General features: G+C 42.2%; 1 protein-coding gene across 2 annotated transcripts; it reads right to left on the bottom strand.

Annotated features, from left to right (window-relative positions):
* Positions 1 to 222: 222 nt before the first annotated feature.
* On the bottom strand, positions 223 to 17,786 carry LOC124337868 (protein kinase C, brain isozyme-like). 2 transcript variants are annotated; one of them, XM_046791881.1, is made up of 12 exons: positions 17,469 to 17,786; positions 16,432 to 16,463; positions 15,298 to 15,380; positions 9,214 to 9,325; positions 8,814 to 8,942; positions 7,812 to 7,971; positions 7,344 to 7,716; positions 6,950 to 7,215; positions 6,596 to 6,797; positions 5,517 to 5,705; positions 5,260 to 5,400; positions 223 to 1,900 (listed from the first exon to the last, which is right to left on the bottom strand). In XM_046791881.1, the coding sequence occupies exons 1-12, from the start codon at positions 17,696 to 17,698 to the stop codon at positions 1,748 to 1,750; spliced, it is 2,070 nt and encodes a 689-aa protein (XP_046647837.1). In that variant the 5' UTR covers positions 17,699 to 17,786; the 3' UTR covers positions 223 to 1,747. The 2 variants fall into 2 exon arrangements, with proteins under 2 accessions (XP_046647837.1, XP_046647836.1); XM_046791880.1 differs by lacking the exon at positions 223 to 1,900 and adding an exon at positions 2,989 to 3,786 and having other exon boundaries at positions 17,469 to 17,785.
* Positions 17,787 to 17,812: the final 26 nt, after the last annotated feature.

Genomic DNA, 17,812 nt, shown 5'->3' with positions numbered 1-17,812 from the left:
TGGAGAATAAAATAAAACGACCGTCATCTGCTCGTCGTTTTTACACACACGAAAAACCGGAGGAAGCGAGGCGCATGACTTCTTCTTGAACAAAAATGAATCATCATCATCATCATCTAGCAAAAGTATCTATGCAGAGAGGTACAAGCATGAGTGAGGCAACACGCAACGAAAAGAAAAAACTTTTGGAAAATGTTTTTGTTTTTTTTTTGTTTTTTGTTCTTTTCTTTTTCTTTTAATTCTTTCTCTTTTTCCAGGTTGCTGTTTCACGTTGCTCGGCTTTTTGACGGTTTGTATGTAAAGTAGAGATTTTTTTTTAATTATAAGAAACACACAGACGCAAAGGAATTTGAAAAATAAAAACCAAAGAATAATTAGAAATGACGCTGTGTAGAAGAAGAAAAAAATAAGAAATTCAATTACAATTTGAAGAAAAAAAAAAGGTGAATATAATAATTAAACGGCGATAATATTTGCATTTAAACAAGCCTGTCTCTTTTATATTATTCCTTCCATTTTTGGTTCCTTCAATCATTGGCCTGTTATTTTTTATTTGTTATGCATATGCTGGAGTGAATCGACCGTACGTGACTGGATAACTATCGCCGGAGCTATTGAGAAACGGGCCGGGCGTCTCTATGGCGACGAGACCAGCAGCATATCATGTCGTCTTTTTTGCGGTTCTGGTTTTTCATGATGGAGAGGAAAAAAGAAATCAAACTAAACGCGATTTTTTGTTTTTTCGGGTGTGTGTAGGCACTTTTTTTTTCTTTCTTTCTTATATGTATTCGTCATCATCGCCATTGATTCCTTTTTTTCCCCCATCCGTTTGAAATTCAAATAATGCGGGAGAATTTGAATTTTTAATTTCGGAAATAACCTGCAAAGACATTTTCCAATGTACTTTTTTTTTCTTCCAAGAATCTAACATAGACTCTCAAAATTCTTTTCATTCCAAAGTGAATGAGGAATGATAAAGTTAACAACTTGGGGGGAATTTCACTGGTTCACTAAAAAAATTCCTTCTTCTTCCTGTTATTGCGATGAGTAAAAACAAAATTAAAAATTCGTCAAAGTGCAGGGAATTAAAAAAACAAAAACATCAATCGATAAAAGATCTATCCTGTGAACTTTTCATCTGTGTAGTTCTTTGTATCCATCTGTGAAGAGCTTAATTCCCTTTGACTATTCTTATACGGTTCAGCGTCGCCGTTCTTATTCTCAATCATTTGAAGAAGGAGCTCATGATTATTGACAGAACAAACGAACTCGTCTTCATCTTCGTCCCATAAGAAATCAAGAAACGCTAATTCCTCAACTTCCGGTCAGACTATTTGGATGTTGCCTCTCAACCGGATGTGGAACCCCAGAGAAAAATAATCACCAAAAAGAAAATAACTTGAAAAAGAAAAAAAACACGGGCTTATTTAAGTGCAAAATATCGCTCGATTAATTACGAAACCAACTATTAATTAATTAATTATTATTATTTTATGTAGTAATTGGATGAAGGGAGACTTTTTTTTTGTTTAATAATAATATTTTTTCGGGAGGTTTGTTCTTTCAACTCGAGGAAGATGTTGTTTTTAACGGAAGTAGATGTCAGGAAGTATAGACGGAAGTTGTTGTAACGTCAAATAAGTCGAATTGCGTTTCGGTTATAAATTCGACGAATATATCTTACTCTTATCGTTTTCCAGGTTCTAAAAATTTGGCGTCGCTATTTCTCACGCGGGAGAGCGGGGTCTCAGACGTGCTGGACGAATTCGGGATTGAGGAAGGAGAATCCGAAGAACTCGTTCTGATCCAAGTTCATCATGAACAGCTTGTCGGTGGGCGTCAGGTCCAACTTCTCGGACGTGAATTGCTTGTCAAAGTTGCTGACGTCTTTGCGGTGTTTCTGCTCACGCCGGACCCCGACCGGGCATCAACACAGCACCAGCACAGCAGTAGCGGCGGCAGCCAACATAATCCCGGTGAGAGCGGATACGGACACGGGCCAAATAATCAAGATCGCAAAGCGCCAGCCAAGTCGAGTAGTCGCGAGAGAGAAAGTCAAACAGATGGATATAGTTCCAAGAGAGAGAGAAAGATAAATAGAGAACGAATTAGAACACGAGGTCCGCACAAATCAAAATCAATAAGTTAAATGGACGTCAGCGCAAAAGTAAATGGAGGGGAAATGAATAACTAAAACGGTTGGGTTGAATAAATCAAATTTTTATTCATTTTGTTATTCGAAATATAATTGTTGTGTATAGGTAGGTAAAAGGGGAAATGTTGTTTTTTTAGAGTGGGGCTAATAATGGAATATTTTTCGAAAAATCAACAAAACAAATCGAAAAAAAGGAAAGTGAATAACAAACATTTAGCAAAACCTTGAAACCGACACGCAGAAAAAAATTAGAGAAATCATTACAAATTACAAGCCAAAAAAGAAACGGAGAAAATATGGTGGTGTGTGTGTGTGGATTGCACATACTTATTCGACAGGCTGTAAAATGAAATCATAGCAGTTGCAGAGGGCAGCAGCAGCAAAATTGCGTCTGTAGAGTGCCTGTTTCTTTCCTTTTTTTATCACCAGGTGTGTAAATAATAAATTTATGGGAAAAAAAAATTACAAACAAAATGACGTGCAGCAAGCCAGCAGGGAATCCAAACACAACAAAACTGGTTAGAAAAATATTACACAGGCCAATAAACCCATAATTCTTTTTAATAGGAAATATATAAATCAGGAGGGGGAAAAAAATTAATAATAAAGGCTAATTGAAAAAATAAACAAAAAAAGGGGAAAATTATTATTAAGAATCACAAATTGGCACGATCGTACGTCATGGATTCGCACTGGTGTCATCAACGATATATAATAGGCTATAAAGACGACCGAGGGATTCCTACTACGACGTGGAAGGCACAGCAGCAGTCAACTATTTATAATATTATCTAATCATTTTTTTTTCTTTGAAATTATTGATTTTTTAAAGAGTGTAGTTTTTTTTTAAACTGGGAAGACTACCGAGGAGGAAAAAATATTTTGTCCACCTCGATGGATAGAGAATTATTATCATCAAAAAAGAGAAAAAAAAATTGTTTAGATAATCGCGGTACGCTTCGTGCAAGTCGCAATCAGCTAATCGAACCGTCAAAAAATTCGGTTGACGGTTCGATTTGCTTTTTTTTCTTTAGTTTACAACACAACATAAAAGTCGGTGATTTCTCCTGACATGGGGATTATAGTATCATCATCATCAATTTATTAGAGAGTCCTGTCAATTTTCTTGTCTTTTCTGTTGTTTTTTTTTAGCTTCTCAAAGAAAATCGTTTGGTGAAATGTCGTTCGGTTTGTCTTGGGTAGTAGCGGACGGATTCGGGTGGGGTTTGGGGGTGGGGGGAATATTTTTTTCGAGGGTGGAGTTAGTACAACTGGAATATTACGATGGCTGTTGTTCTCGTCTCTATTCATTTCTTGCTTTTGTCAAGACTGTAGGCCTTGATTGCGGCTTTGACTTCTTTCGTGATTGGGAGGGTCGAGGTGGATGTCGACGTCGGGTGTCGAGCCGAGCTAGTGCCCTGCTGGCGCAACGACGACGTGATTGAGAGTTGCTCAATGCTGAGGGGCGGGTCGACAATCGGCTCGTAGTGCGGGTTGACCCAATCAAATTCGGCGAATTCGGCCGGGTTCATGTGCTTCAGGATCATGATCGCGTTGCGGTCGGGTGGCGTCAGCTCGACCTTGGCCCGCGTGAAAATCGGATCGAAGTTCTCAGCCATCCGCGGATTTTTCTGTACGCGCAGCAGCCCATGCACATTAACAACAGCAACAACAACAACACAAAAGATAAAAAAAAAAACTAAAGAAACATAAAACAAAAATGTACCGAAATGAAAAATAAATAACAAATCAATGACGATGAATTCCACGTAATCAGAGAACAAACGACGCTGGCGCTAGCACTCGCCACCGCCGCCGCAGCTATACCGGCGAACGATAATGATAACAGACAGCTGTGGCGCTGATTTCCGCCCCTGTCGCTCCTCTTTTTTTATTTTATTTTTTTGTTCGTTCTCTTAGGCGTTCACGCGCGCTCGCTCTCTCAATCAAAGTGACGTTGATGACGAAGGATATGCCCCGAGAATTAAAAGGAAACCGTCTGCGACCGACCTGATATCGTCGCCTTATATACACACACCGCTATATATAATCGAGCTGCGTGCAGAGCCGCCGCCGCCTGTCAAACATTTTTATTTTTCTTCGCTCCCGCAAAATAAAAAACGGGAAAGAGCGGCGAGATTTTCTGATGGAGATTCATAGTCTTCTTCTTCTTCCCCCCCGAGGGCTGTCACTTACTAATAATGTGGAACTGTTTTGTGCGCTAGTTAATTAGCCGCTTGAACCACTAATCACGCCGCCACGCAAGTGCGGGCCAATGAAGCAAAAATGGGGAGAAGCTGAACTGGCTGCTGCAGAGTATTTTGGTGAACTATTAGATCTTGACATCGGCTCCTGACGATGTGGTGGGAGGTGACAGGAAATGAACTCTGGAGGAAGGATGTCAGTTGGAACTGCAAAAGAAGGTGGGGGGAGGTGGGGGAGAAGATGACTGGGAAACTCTGGGGAGAAGGTCCCAATCCAATTCGAACCAATCCAATCGGAAAAAAATAAAAAAGTCGTTCTCGTCTTCTTTTTTTTCTTTGTTTCCTTGACGTCAGACGGAGGGGGAGGGGGAATATGAACACCGAGACGTACGACAACGGCCGTCTTTTTTTTTTTTACGAATGAGCGATAATAAAACAGATTTGTCAAAATCAATGGATTTGAAAATTCGCGCGCAAAACAAACCAAATTTAATGATTTAAAAAAATATAAAAAAGAGGGAGAGAGAAACGAGCAAAATACCATTCGACTGTCAGTTGTTTTTTTTGTGAGCATGCTCTAAAACTACTCGCTACGATGCCATTCATTCGATAAAATCAAAACTGTGGAATATTATGCCGGGATTTAAAAAAAGGAAAAATTCGTTTTGGTCTGAAAAGTAAACTGAATAAGAGATGATGATGCCGGAACCAGCATTTTTTTTTGTGTCGGTTGTTATATAACAGATATATGTATCCGCCAAATAATAATTGCGCTTTGGTGTGAATGAAACGATACGTGATGCGTGTAACATCCGAGTTAAAAGAAAAACGATCGAAGCCAAAAGAAAAGAAGATAAAAGAAAATATAAAAAGGAAATGCTTGAAAACATTTCGACGTACGATTTTGGGCTTGAAGGGCGGCTGGACTTCCCTCGACTCGATCTTGAGCCAATCGATCCGCCGGAAGAACGGGTGAGTGCGGACGTCTTCTTCGCCTTTGGCAGTGCACCCCAGCCGCTTGACTGGCTGCTTGGTCAGGAGCTACACGAACGAATCGGAATAAACGGATCAGAATAAAAACAAAAAAGAACATTTTTCAATTCACATTCCCCATCTCATCCCTGGGAATCAATTGTCAAATAAAAAAGTGAACTGACTCCTTTGCAGATTTCCTTGGCCTCCTTGGACAGGGCTTTCGGGTAGGAAACATTCTGATCCGTGATGGCGGCAAAGAGTTCCTCTTCATCCTCGCCGTCGAACGGCGGCTGGCCGACCAGCATCTCGTAGAGAAGGACGCCATAGGCCCACCAGTCGACACTCTTTCCGTACGGCTGGTACAGGATGATCTGTGTAAAGACAAGGAGAGAGAGAGAGACGGAAATAAATCACAAAAAAGAAAGATGGCCGACACGGTATTATTATTAGCGAGAGAGAGAGAGGAAGGAAGGACTAATCCAGCCAACAGACACAAAAGCTTGCACACCGTATCTGCTAGCCTTTCGATCCTGCTGGGGGGGAAACGGAACAATAAAAAAGAATGAAAAACCCGGGACGCGCTAGGTTGTGTGTGTCGACTGAGAGGAGAGATAAGAGAGTGCTGCGGGTGATTATAGACAAAAGCTGGGGCGTTCAATACAAGTGGAGAGAGAGAGAGATTCAAGATTGACAGAGAGAAATCCGATTGCCGGTTACGGCGGGCAAAGACGGAAATGACCGACAAGAGGGAAGCTAAATTTACGCACAAAGAACAACCACCCCACCCCAGTTTTGGGCGTGTGTGTGTGTCGTCCATCGATCGATCTAACGACAAGACAGTCAGCAGAAATGATAGTTCTATTTCTTCTTCTCTCTCTCTCTTCCGTTTTCCAAGAAATCTACAAGATGTTGTTTTTTGGGTTCCCCTAGCTCCGTTTCCAACAAGTAAAAACTGGCGGTACATCAACTCGGGCCATTAATCCGCGGCCTTTTATAACCCCAGTCTCACTTGCACCAGCTGCTGTCGCATGTACATCCAGCCAGACGAGACTGTTGTGTGTTGTTGCTCTTTTTCTTTTATCCACGCCCCGAAAACTGATTACAAGCGCCAGTAGGACGACCAACTTTTTTGTTCTTGGATTTGTTGTCGCTTCGCTAGAGAGAGTAGAGCGTTCTAATTAGAACACATAAATCCCTCCCCGATTTATGTAGCCTGAGGGAAGCGGGGTGAGGGGAGTTAAGTTCTGTATATAGTACCAACCTCGGGAGCGATGTAGTCGGGAGTACCGCAAAATGTTTTGGTCACTTTCTCGCCGTTGATTCCTTCCTTGCACATGCCGAAATCGGCGATCTTGATGTGTCCGTCCTGGTCGAGCAGGATGTTGTCCAATTTCAAATCGCGGTAAATGATCCCGCGGCTGTGCAGGAAAAAAAGGCCCACGGCAATTTCGGCTGCGTAGAATCTGGATAAAAAAGAAGAAAATGATGTTCATCATTATTATATGGCGTCGGTAGGTCCGTAGGTGTTATGCAAATCGTAAAAAAATAATAAGGGGAAGAACGCATGTAGTTTAATAAGGTGGTGGTGGTGGTGGGGGAGATGATAGAGACATACACGGCGACTGGCTCCTTGAACTTGCCGCATTGCTGTATCTGGAACATGAGGTCGCCACCGTTGACGTACTCCATGACAAAGTAGAGCCGGTCCATCGTCTGGAAGCAGGAATGCAGCTGGACGAGGAATGGCGGCTTGCTGGCCAACGCCAGGACGTGTTTCTCCACCAGAGTGCATTCGACGTCATCGTCCTGGATAATGATATCCTTCTTGAGGATTTTGATGGCGTAGAGCTCGTCAGTTCCTTTGCGCTCGGCCAGCATCACCTAGAAAAATGAAACAAAACCAAAGAGGATTGCCTTCGTTATAGAGTCTAGCCCGGCACAACTTTGTGTGTCCGGATGAGCGGGCGGAATTGAAATGGCTGGATCGATCGATGGATGATGGATCTCACCTTGCCAAAACTGCCTTTGCCGAGGACCATGAGGAAATTGAAATCAGTGGCACGGATGATGTCCTTGCGGCTCATGTTGTGCGGAATTTCAGTGTCGAATCGCGACGGCTCCTTGGGCTTGGCAATGCTGATGACGGAGGCCTTTTGGCGGATCTGCTTGCGGAACACTTCCGTGTCGATGCCATCGGTGACGGGCACATTGTAGAACTCGCCTTCCTCCTCAGAGAGCAACTTGAACCAGCCCTCCACCGGCGATTTGATGATCTCCGAGATGCCAAACGACAGCGAGCCCATAAAATCGTTGCCAGAAAGCCGATCCCAATCCCAAACTTCCACCAGAATGCGCCTGTCCTTGTCTTCCGCTTTCAATTCACTTTAAAAATAAAAATAAGAAAATAAAAAAAAACAGATTTGAGCGTTTGCAAGGATCGTTTTCAGACTGGAATCTTTTGGGTTTCGTTTTTTTACAATGTCAGCGTTTCATTCCATTCGGGATTGAGCGACGCCTTGATGGTTTTCGTCTTCATTTTGACGTTGTCCTTGTCCGTGGTGGGGATGAGTCGAGCTTTGACGAAGGGATCTGACAGACCGTTGGGATCCATGGGCATCAAATTCTTGCCCTGGCACACTGCCAACGATATAAATACATCAGAATTTCGTCATAGAAGAAAAAAAGAAGAAGATAAGAAAAAAAGTATCAAATCATTTGATCCATCGCTAATGGAACATTACGGAAGAAAAAAAAAAAACCCTGACTGGATGGGCCTTTGGATGAGTGACGTTTAGGGATTCCGGAAATGTCTAAAAGCCGACAAAAGAATTGAATTCACTTGCGCAATCCAATTAGAGCCAACAGACGGAAATCTCCATGAACTCGATAAACTTTTGTTAGGAAAAAGAGAACCCAGCCAGGATCGATCGATACTTTTTAACAAGGTTACATTTATATCCATCCGCCTCCTTCCCCCCAGAAAAGAAGATCTCTTCTACATATGCGGAATTTATACGCCAGGCAAACTTTTGCATGGCCAACAGATAGTACAGTAGACTATACATTATGTATGTATATGTCTCGACACAAAAGGATAGTTGATACACACGGGCCGAAACAGCTGGCACAGTTGCAAACTTTTCTAACGTTCAAATATAAAAACCCAAATAAATAAAATAAAATGTATTCCCCAAGAGGGGGTTAGTAGTAGCAGTATATAGAGTTAGTTTCCGCTCTGCTTGCAACTAGTTGCCCGGGCCACCTTAATTGGGTAAGGAGCGCGGCTGTTGTATTCCCATGTCAAAGCCGGGTTGTCCCCCCCCCCCCCCCTCTTTCCCCGCTCCTGGCGGATCGATCCAGCATACATAGCCTCCGGCACGCGAAACTCTTTACTTTTCATCAAAATGGGAAAGAGAGAGATAGAGAGAAAAAGGAAATGGTGGGTGGGAGCGAGAAAACATTTGTTGTGTGCGTCTTACCTTCTAGGAGCAGCTTGTCGCGCGTGCACGAGATCTTGATCTCAATCCGCCCGCGTCTCTCCGTGTGGTCGCATCCGCACAAATGGGGGACGCTCTCGGTGCAGCGCTTGTGCACGTTCATATCACACGCTGGACAGACCAATCAATCAATCAGAAATCTCACATTAGTTTTCGTTTCAACTTTCAAATAATTTTAGGATTTATATTTTTGAAAGAAAATTCCGAATTCCGGAATTTTTATTCCGCCGGAAGAGTTCCGGCGATCGATGTGCAGGTTTTTTTTTCTCGCAAACTCAAATGGATGGAGATTGGAGACTCTTTTTATGTACATATATCTCCGCTTTTTATGTTATTTGGTGTGTGTGTGGGGGGTGCGGACGTCGGTGTTGTTGTTTCTTACCGTCACATTTCATTCCCTGATGGATGACACCGTAGAGGAGCGAGCCGCAATGGTCGCAGAAGGTCGGGCTGCTGTACGTGTACGGCTTGAATTTATGTGTCGTCCGGGAATCCTACGCACAGGAATAAAAACAGCAAAACATGTGAAATGAAATGGGCGTATTTGTGATGGGCATAGATAGACAACTACTACAATTTATTCAAATTTCTTATTATTTTATAACGACACTTGTTGGGAATTTAAATATTATTCCACGAGAAAATCTTCCGTTTTATTTGCCGTGCGCCACAGAGACCGTGTCGTCCGTCTTTTTTTAAAGACGACAGCACGTGCCCGGCAGGAAGAAAGAATAACAAAGAGGCAAAAGCCATAACAAACAGAAAAGGAGACGAGAATCTATTTCTTCCTTCCTGTGTCCGGCTCTTCAACTGCTGCTGCCCACCAGCAGTCGCAGTACACAAGCGCACAGCTTAAGGCTCATCATCATTTTCCTACGACGACGACGACGTTTTCTCATTCCTCCGCGTAGTACATTTTCGGTGGAGTATCTCATCTTCACGGTACTCATCATCATCAAGGAGAAAAGAAGAAGAAGAAGGGAGACTGTAACTCGTTCGTTCGTAAGGAGCCGGACGCTTATTTCAGATATAGACCCCCCCCACTCTTTATCTTTATCTTTTCTTTTCGTCGTTATAAAAGCCCAGCTGCGTCCAGGTCCCGGTTTCTTTTTGGTTTTTTTTACTTGTTTACGACCTGTCCATCTCTCCACGGTCACGCTCCACTAAATTGGATGTGTATAACTCGAGCAGCAGCAGTCTCAGTCTGGTTATGTACACACGAGACAACGTGCTGAAGAGCGCAAGGATATGACGCAATAAGCCAACAGCAGAGAGAGAAAAGACTTCGTTTTGATGATTAGCGCATTTAATGCGAGTGGACATGGGGGTTCCTTTTCAACATGTTAATTGGCTACTTTTGATTTCATCCGAGATGATAATAAAATTTAAATGAAATAAAATAAAATAATAAAACGGGTCGGGAATCTTTTCGGGCGTCAGCTGTTGAATTCGTGGAACGGTTTCAATCAACTATTCCCCACACAAGCGTAAAATTTATATTTCAAAAAGTTAAAAGCCCAATCCCCCCCTCCCCCATTTCCTATTTATACACGAGCAGCTTCTCCTTCTTCTCTATACGCTCCATGACATTTCCACAGCCTTTTTCTTACTCCCCTGGTGGGTAGCGGCAAAAGAAAAGTTTGTTGAGCCGTTGCGGAATCGTTTGAGCGAACGAACGAACGAACGAACGAACGAACGGTGTAGTATAAATATCAAATGCCAGAGATTCGAGACGATGCGTCGTTTGACGCAATAAGCTTCCCCCTTCTTTTTTCTCCCTTGCGTTATATTACCCCCCGTCAATTCGCTTACGTATATCATGGTTTTTTTTCTTTTCTTTTTTGAATGGAAAATTTTTATTTTATATTTGTTTCTTTATTTCCTTTCCTATTTTTTCCTTTTTAAATAAAATACAATATAATGGCAATAAAGACTTCCGCTGGCTTTTTTCAGTTATTGCCCGACTGGCGGCGTGACTTGAATATTACACATAGAAATATGGGCCGTTTTTTTTTTCTTATTTCAAAAGATAAATTTATTTTCTCGAATTTTTTCTCTCGAATCAACCGCGGCCTTTTTATTTTTGAAAAACAATTTTTTTCAATGGCGGGAAAACCGCAAACCGAGCTAGAGAAAACAGTTGCAAATATAATAAAAAAGAGAGATATGAAAAACGGGAATAATATATGTTTCAAGGCAACATGTTGATACTAAAAATATCATCAACCAGCGATTATTGCGTTGTAAGACATCAAACATTTGACCACATATCGAGATCGCCGCGCGCGTTCCCAATCGATCGAGGCCGAAAATGGCGTAATCGACAGACGAATTTTTTTTATTAGTGGTCAAACCATCATCACAGATATGATCAATAGAAGAACAAAAGCAAACGGGGCTTTACCGCAAGTGAGATATATATATAATATGGATCAAGTCCTCGACATACAAATTCCCTTCTCTCTCTTATCTGTTATCCATCGTCCTGGCAATGGGATTAAACAGCTATAATTGAATAGCCACCACGTATACATACACAGCTATAGACTGTTACTTATTTTCTTCTCCCCCTCCCCGCTTATTAGACATGCCGATATGTTGCCGAGTGAAACACAAAGAGAAATCTATTATCGCAAATCTCCAGCAAAGGATATATACAGAGTAATAATAATGGACTTTGGTTTGGAGGGGGTTGCCTTAGTAATGAACTAGATACATCACATCCCCTCCACCATTGGCGTTTTCATTAAGAGGAAACTTTGGATGGATCGGAATGCGAATGGCGACCCATCGCTTTGATTATAATAGAAAGTCCAAGGGAGACTGCAATATATTTGGCTGACCATTCCATCGATCGACGTGTAGGTTTTTAATAACCCATAATAGATAGATCCAGGGACACATTAATACAAGCCTTAAGAAGTTATTTTGATCAAATTGCGTTTGCACACAGAAACACACACAAAGAGCTGGCGAGATGATTCGTGAAAGTAGGTTGTGGCTGTTTTGTTATAGAGTTGTTGTTGTTTGGTAGAGCTCGTGAGAATTGGACAAGCCTTTCGAAATAACCAACAAAAAAAGGCAAGGGGCCAACAACAACAACAACAACTACAGCGCACTGCTACTACTATGTATGTATATGTACATGCATACGTGCCCGACGCTAGCCATTAGATCGGTGGGAACTTTCTAAAATATCTAAATTGGAACGGCGAGAAAATGGGCAGCGATCGCCGGCAATGTGTTTTTAAAAGCGCTCAACCTTGAAATGAATTAGTAACAAACAATGGACCCAACAACAACGGGGACATGGGAGAGAGCAATCAGTACATATTGTTACACAAACTGCCAATAAACCAAAAAAAAAGAGAAGGCCCTCGGCCGAAAAAGAATTTGTAAATTCAATTATGAAATTTGTTTCACATCGATTCAGGTGGGGGGGGGGAAACAAGTTTTTTTCACGCTAGACGGGAGGCAAAATGGCCAAACATCAAAAGGCTTTTCCCAACTCAATTTCATCGGGAATTCCCTCAATTTTTATTTGATGGTCAAAATTTAAAACACCTGGGGCTAAATGCCAAATAATTCCTCCAAGGTACATCAAATCTGGCCGACATGTAATAAAATAAATTGAAGATGATGCAGTAACAGATTGTCGGGTATTGATCGGCGGGCGTATCGAGGTTTTTGTCGTCTCTTTGATTTCTTTTGTTAAACGCTTTGACAATGCCTGACATTTTCCCAAGAAGCCAATTGATGTCGGGAAGGTGGGCAGAGACAAGAGTGATACATGGCGCAGGTGCTACTGGGCCAATCTTTTGATAGATGTATCGCTGAAAGCTTTTCATATCTAAAGGGCCTTTCCTCCTTCACACCGAAACTCACGAAAGAAAAAAACCAAGTACGAAAGGGACTTTGATGGATCATGGCGAAATTAGGACAGATTTTCCAGAGGAAGAAAAAAAATATAAGAAAATAAATTTGTTTCGTTTTCTTATTTTGGCCGTTTGACGTCACGAAATTCTTCTTTTCAAAATAATAATTTAATAATAAATATATACGGATCCCTTGGAGAATTTCGCCAGATGAATAACCGTAACTCAGAAAAAAGTAAATAGCGGTGTGTGGGTCTGCCCAGCAGGTGTCTATCGGCACGTGGCGTCGTTCAAAGCCCAGCAGATGTTCGTGACGCTCCGTTCGATTTGGGGAGGGAATGCCTAGTTGATTATTGCCAATTACCCAAAGAGCCCGTGTCAATCAAACGGGTTTTCAAGCATCAGAACCCGTCGTCGGAATTTTTTGATTTTTTCTACTCGACCCGTCAAATCTCATTACATTCAAGGATCATTGGGCATTGTCCTCGGCATTCCCTTTTCTCTCTCAGAAACTCTGGACGGCATTGACGCAAAGGAAACCTCCAATGGCTCCGGTTGGAAATTTGAATCTCTCAAGTTGTCGAGAGCTACAAAAGTAACCCGATTCGACTGGCGGTCGTCTCAACCGACACCTTTCGGGGCAGATCCCGTCACCTTTCGGGTTATGTGTGTGCAGGGGGGGATACAATAACAAGGTGGGCGGCAGCTTCTCTTTCGGGCCCGCTGCATCTTTGATAATATAATAACGCCATCCAGCCAGCCATATAAGACCAACCGCGTAAAGAACTATAAGACAAAGGCGCATCAATCCATCCAGGTTTTTATGGAAGATGATGCGGCCCTTGCACAAAGCATCAAACATAAATATTTTATTTTTCTATTCCACCAACGCCCGTCCAGTTGTCTGCTGTCCCAACTACCGGACTAAGGCCGGAAATATATATACGCCGAGACGGCCAGCCTAGTATGTATGCAACACTGGCCGTCTCCAAGAGAAATAAAAAATAATAAACTTTCATGGCGAAAAAATAAAAATGGAACCACGACCCGTCGTCCGTGATGTTGAAGGCGACCTTTAACGTGACGACTGATGTCCCAATTGTGTGTGTGTCTATATACGTTATAATACACGCTGCGTGAGTGACATTTGTCCACAAACAACGAAATAAGTCTCGATTACAAACGACATGCTGCCGTGTTCGTGACACACGTGTAAGGCCAACAACTATTCCCGTTGCTGTTTTTTGGACTTGCTTTCCACGATTCGGCATTGAATGATTCTATGGCAAATATAGAATAGGAAGGAGGAAATGACAAATTGGACAATGTCCATTTTTTTGGTTATTTTTCGGCCGAAAGTTTGAAACGATTGGCGCAAGCGCGTGGATGCGCTGCCTCACTAACGAAATTCGATTCGTATATACCAAAGCTCATTTCGAGGGCTGATGGGGCTCATAGGGGGGTCTTTCTCTCTCTCCCGGACACAAGGCAAAAGCAATTATCCGCAACGGCGTCCGTCCCTCGGCCAGTTCAGGACTTTAGCATCAGAATAAAGAGAGAGCCTTTTGTTTGTTTTAGAAAAAGGGAAGAGCTTTTGCATCCAGCAGCGCTAGTCAGGCAGAAGAATAACCAATTGAAGGCCAATGATTGAAAGTAATAAAAATGTGACGAGCTGCGAGTGGCAAGAGTCAAACGAATCGCCGCACGAATACAAATTAAAAAGGAGAGAGAGAGAAAAGGCCAATCGCTCAACAAGCGCAGCAAGAGAGCAGCCATTTTTGACAAGTCCATCGTCCGGGATCAATAGATTTTCATGCAGGACATTATTACAGCCAATGAAAAAAAAAAGGCCTCCCGAAAAAAAAATATTAATAAAAGTAAAATTTCAAAAGAAAAAGTTTGAATTACAAACATAGTCAAGCGGAATGATTTTCAATTTGAAAAGAAAAAGAAGTGATAAACTTTCGCAAATAAACCCGTGAGATTTTTACATTTTACTTTTCCCTCCGGATTATTAATATTGACGTAATATTGTTTTCAAACTTTCCAGTAAATTACAGAAAATTAATTTAAAAAAAAAGGATAAACTAGTCAATTTAAACCAGTCGACTTGGGGTTTTCATATCGGTGCGAAATTTGAGGATTCGCATGTCGACTTGGTAAAAATTGCGCGAAATATTTAATTTTAGCGCTACCGCACAATTGATGGCGACACAAAAGGAAGAAAGAAAAGAAAGATGTGCCATATTGCGAGCCTACTATATATATATATATTCCGCCCCTCAGATTCTTGCGGCCGTCAATTTTTTTGATATATAAAAAGGCCACGGGGGGTTGTGCTGTTAGCCGCCGCGCGGGCGTCGTCGTCGTCGTAATCAACGCGCTGTTTACAAATATCGACCGCTTGGCTCTTGGTTCGTTCCACAAGAAGGAGGAGGAGGAGGTTCTGGTGTATAAGCCTTCCTTCCTTCCTTCCTTTGTTCGACAGCTTTTCCTGCTTCCGTTCCGATTCCCCCCTCACTAGAAATCTTCTTGTTTGACGGCCTTCCAACCCAACCAAAAAGAGAAAGAAAAGAATATGTTGGGCTTACCTCGCATTCGACGCCTTTCTCGACGCCCGGGCAGGTAAATGAGACGTACTCGTGGCATCGTTTGTGAACGACGAAACTGCAAACTAGACGGTAAAGAGAAAATAAATAAATTAAAATAAATAAAATCAGAAAATATTCCAGCGATTTTTAAAAATTAGTTGGACAATGTTTGAAAAAGGAAAATTTCATTTCATCAAATGCCAGCTGAAAGTATTCACTCCGGGTCGATACCTTTGATTTGCCAGTCAGGGGGGCGCTGCGTACAATCAAAGTATTGGCTCAAGGGATACACAGACAGTCCGTGTGTGTGTGTGTATACGCAAAGGTATATATACGGAAGAAGAAAAGGAAGGAGAGGCCATTTTTAGACGAACGAGATTGTGCTCGAATGCACACACACACACACAGCAGACACGACACAAGGTGGTCTGTGCGTGTGTACCGCCTCTATCTCGGTACGACAAGCAGAGAGAAAAGAGTTGCCGTGCGGAAGACATGCCCGGGAGAAGATCCAATCTAAACAAATCCCTCCCCATCTTAGAAAAAGAAGAGGAGCTAAAGGAATGCCTCCTGATACATCCGAATAATTGGGAGCAATACAATAGTACAGTTGAATTCGTCAAAAAGCCAGAGAGAGCTACGAATTTGGGCCATTTCCTTTTGGCGCTTTTTTTAAATTTTGATTTACGACGACGGGGGAGAGAAAATTTTCTAAGTGATTGAAACTCTTAAAAGGCCATTTCGTTCGTTATTAGCCAATGGCAGTTATACATCCTTAGCTCTATGCGATGGACAGCCTTTTTTCTTCTTTCCCCCCTTTGAAGATGCAAGCAGAGTTTTATCGATTTAGGACGGGCAAATGTTGTTTTTCTTTATTTTCCTGTCGAATCAAACGAGTAAAATGCAGCCGTACATAAAAGGGGAAGTCTACCAGGAAGTCAAGAATTCCACTTGGGTCTTCCTCCCGCATTTCTAATATATTCGTCCCGATGCACGACCGCATATTGACACACACACATATCGCCCAAACAGTTTGCGGGCTTCCCGAGCTTCTACCGCCCCCATCAGCAGCAGCAGCACGTGGATGTCTATATATTTAAATAAAATGAAGTAGTCAAAAAGTGGCCAACTTACTGTGACATTGATAGCCTTGCTTGCCGAATCCCCTGCAAAATCAAATAATAAAATAAGATGAAAAATAGATTTTTAATGGATCAGAGATATCGTGACGATAAGAGACAATGGTAAAATACACACACACAAAGAGCTATTTGGAGTTTGATGTCTAAAGTGCGTCCCGTTGGTTTTGGGTTTTGTCTTTGATAAGAGACAACAACAAAAAAAAAAGGAAAGTTGCGTGACCAGTTTTCGGGAGGAGGACGCCCCCAAGCATCGTAAAAATATAAAAAAAAAACCATTTTTATTATTTTTCGAAAAAAAAAAAAATAAAATCATCTCGCTTTTTAAATATTATTTGCATCACAAGTCGAATATTGTGCAACCCCCCCCCCCCCCTCAGGGTGCTGCTCACGTCACAGTTCACATTTTCTTTTTTTCCGGCGTGACTAACAGGATTGGCAGAGTGTTGACAGATGAAAAAAAAAAGAAACAAAATTTTTTAGTTTTTCTTGTTTTTCCAAATCCTCTTCCAACTTCCAATATGCCATTCGAGAGACCACCTTTGACTCTGTGCACCACTTTTACGTTATCTCTTTCCATCACTGTCGGATAACGGAATGTTCTGTGACCCCCTCACGAACGAACGAAACAAAAAATCAATGGCGCCGGGAATGTCCAAAAAAGAACATTTTTAACAGGGTGATATTTCATTTTCCTTCTCGTTTGTGAAACATTCCTTGAGGACAGGTGTTGTATGCCCCTCCCACTCACACGAAACAAAATAACACCTTTCGTTCTTTTTATTTTTTGGTGGGAAAAAAAAAACTTCTTTTTTCCTCCCGTTGGCACACGAAAGAAAATACGTGAGCTGCTGCGCCAGCCTCCGAAATATAAACAAAGAACACAACTGGCCGTTTTTAATTTTTTTTCGTCTTTTCTTCTTAACTTGTTCATCTTCGTGTCGGAAGAGATAAACAATGTCGGTAGTACGGGACAAGACCCCTGGCAAAAACTGATGTTGGTGGACGTGGTGGGGGGAAAACTGAACTGACCAGATAAAATCTTTGCAGTGACTGCAGAATGTCGGCTGCTTGAAGAAGCGCGGAATGAACTTGTGGTCCTTGACGATGTAAATGTTCTTTTTCTTGAGAGCTCCTTTACGTCCGCGCTGTTTCATGCCAAAAACCGTGTTCAAATCGCCCGTGCCCGGGCCTTCCGTCGAGTCGGAATTGTGATTGCCATGGCCACTACCACCGCCGTTCGTTTCTTTTTCGTCCGCCATCTTTGACTGACACACGCACACTGCCGTTCGACTCGACTCGAACACACACTGAGAGCAACTGTCCCTCACTGTCCGCCGCTCCCTCCTAGACTAAGGCTCTCTCATTGCCTTTTG

The sequence above is a fragment of the Daphnia pulicaria genome, chromosome 4, assembly GCF_021234035.1.
Source record: "Daphnia pulicaria isolate SC F1-1A chromosome 4, SC_F0-13Bv2, whole genome shotgun sequence".
In the NCBI taxonomy this organism is placed as follows: domain Eukaryota; kingdom Metazoa; phylum Arthropoda; class Branchiopoda; order Diplostraca; family Daphniidae; genus Daphnia; species Daphnia pulicaria.
The sequence above is the reverse complement of the archived record's forward strand: the minus strand, read 5'-3'. Positions and strand labels throughout refer to the sequence as shown.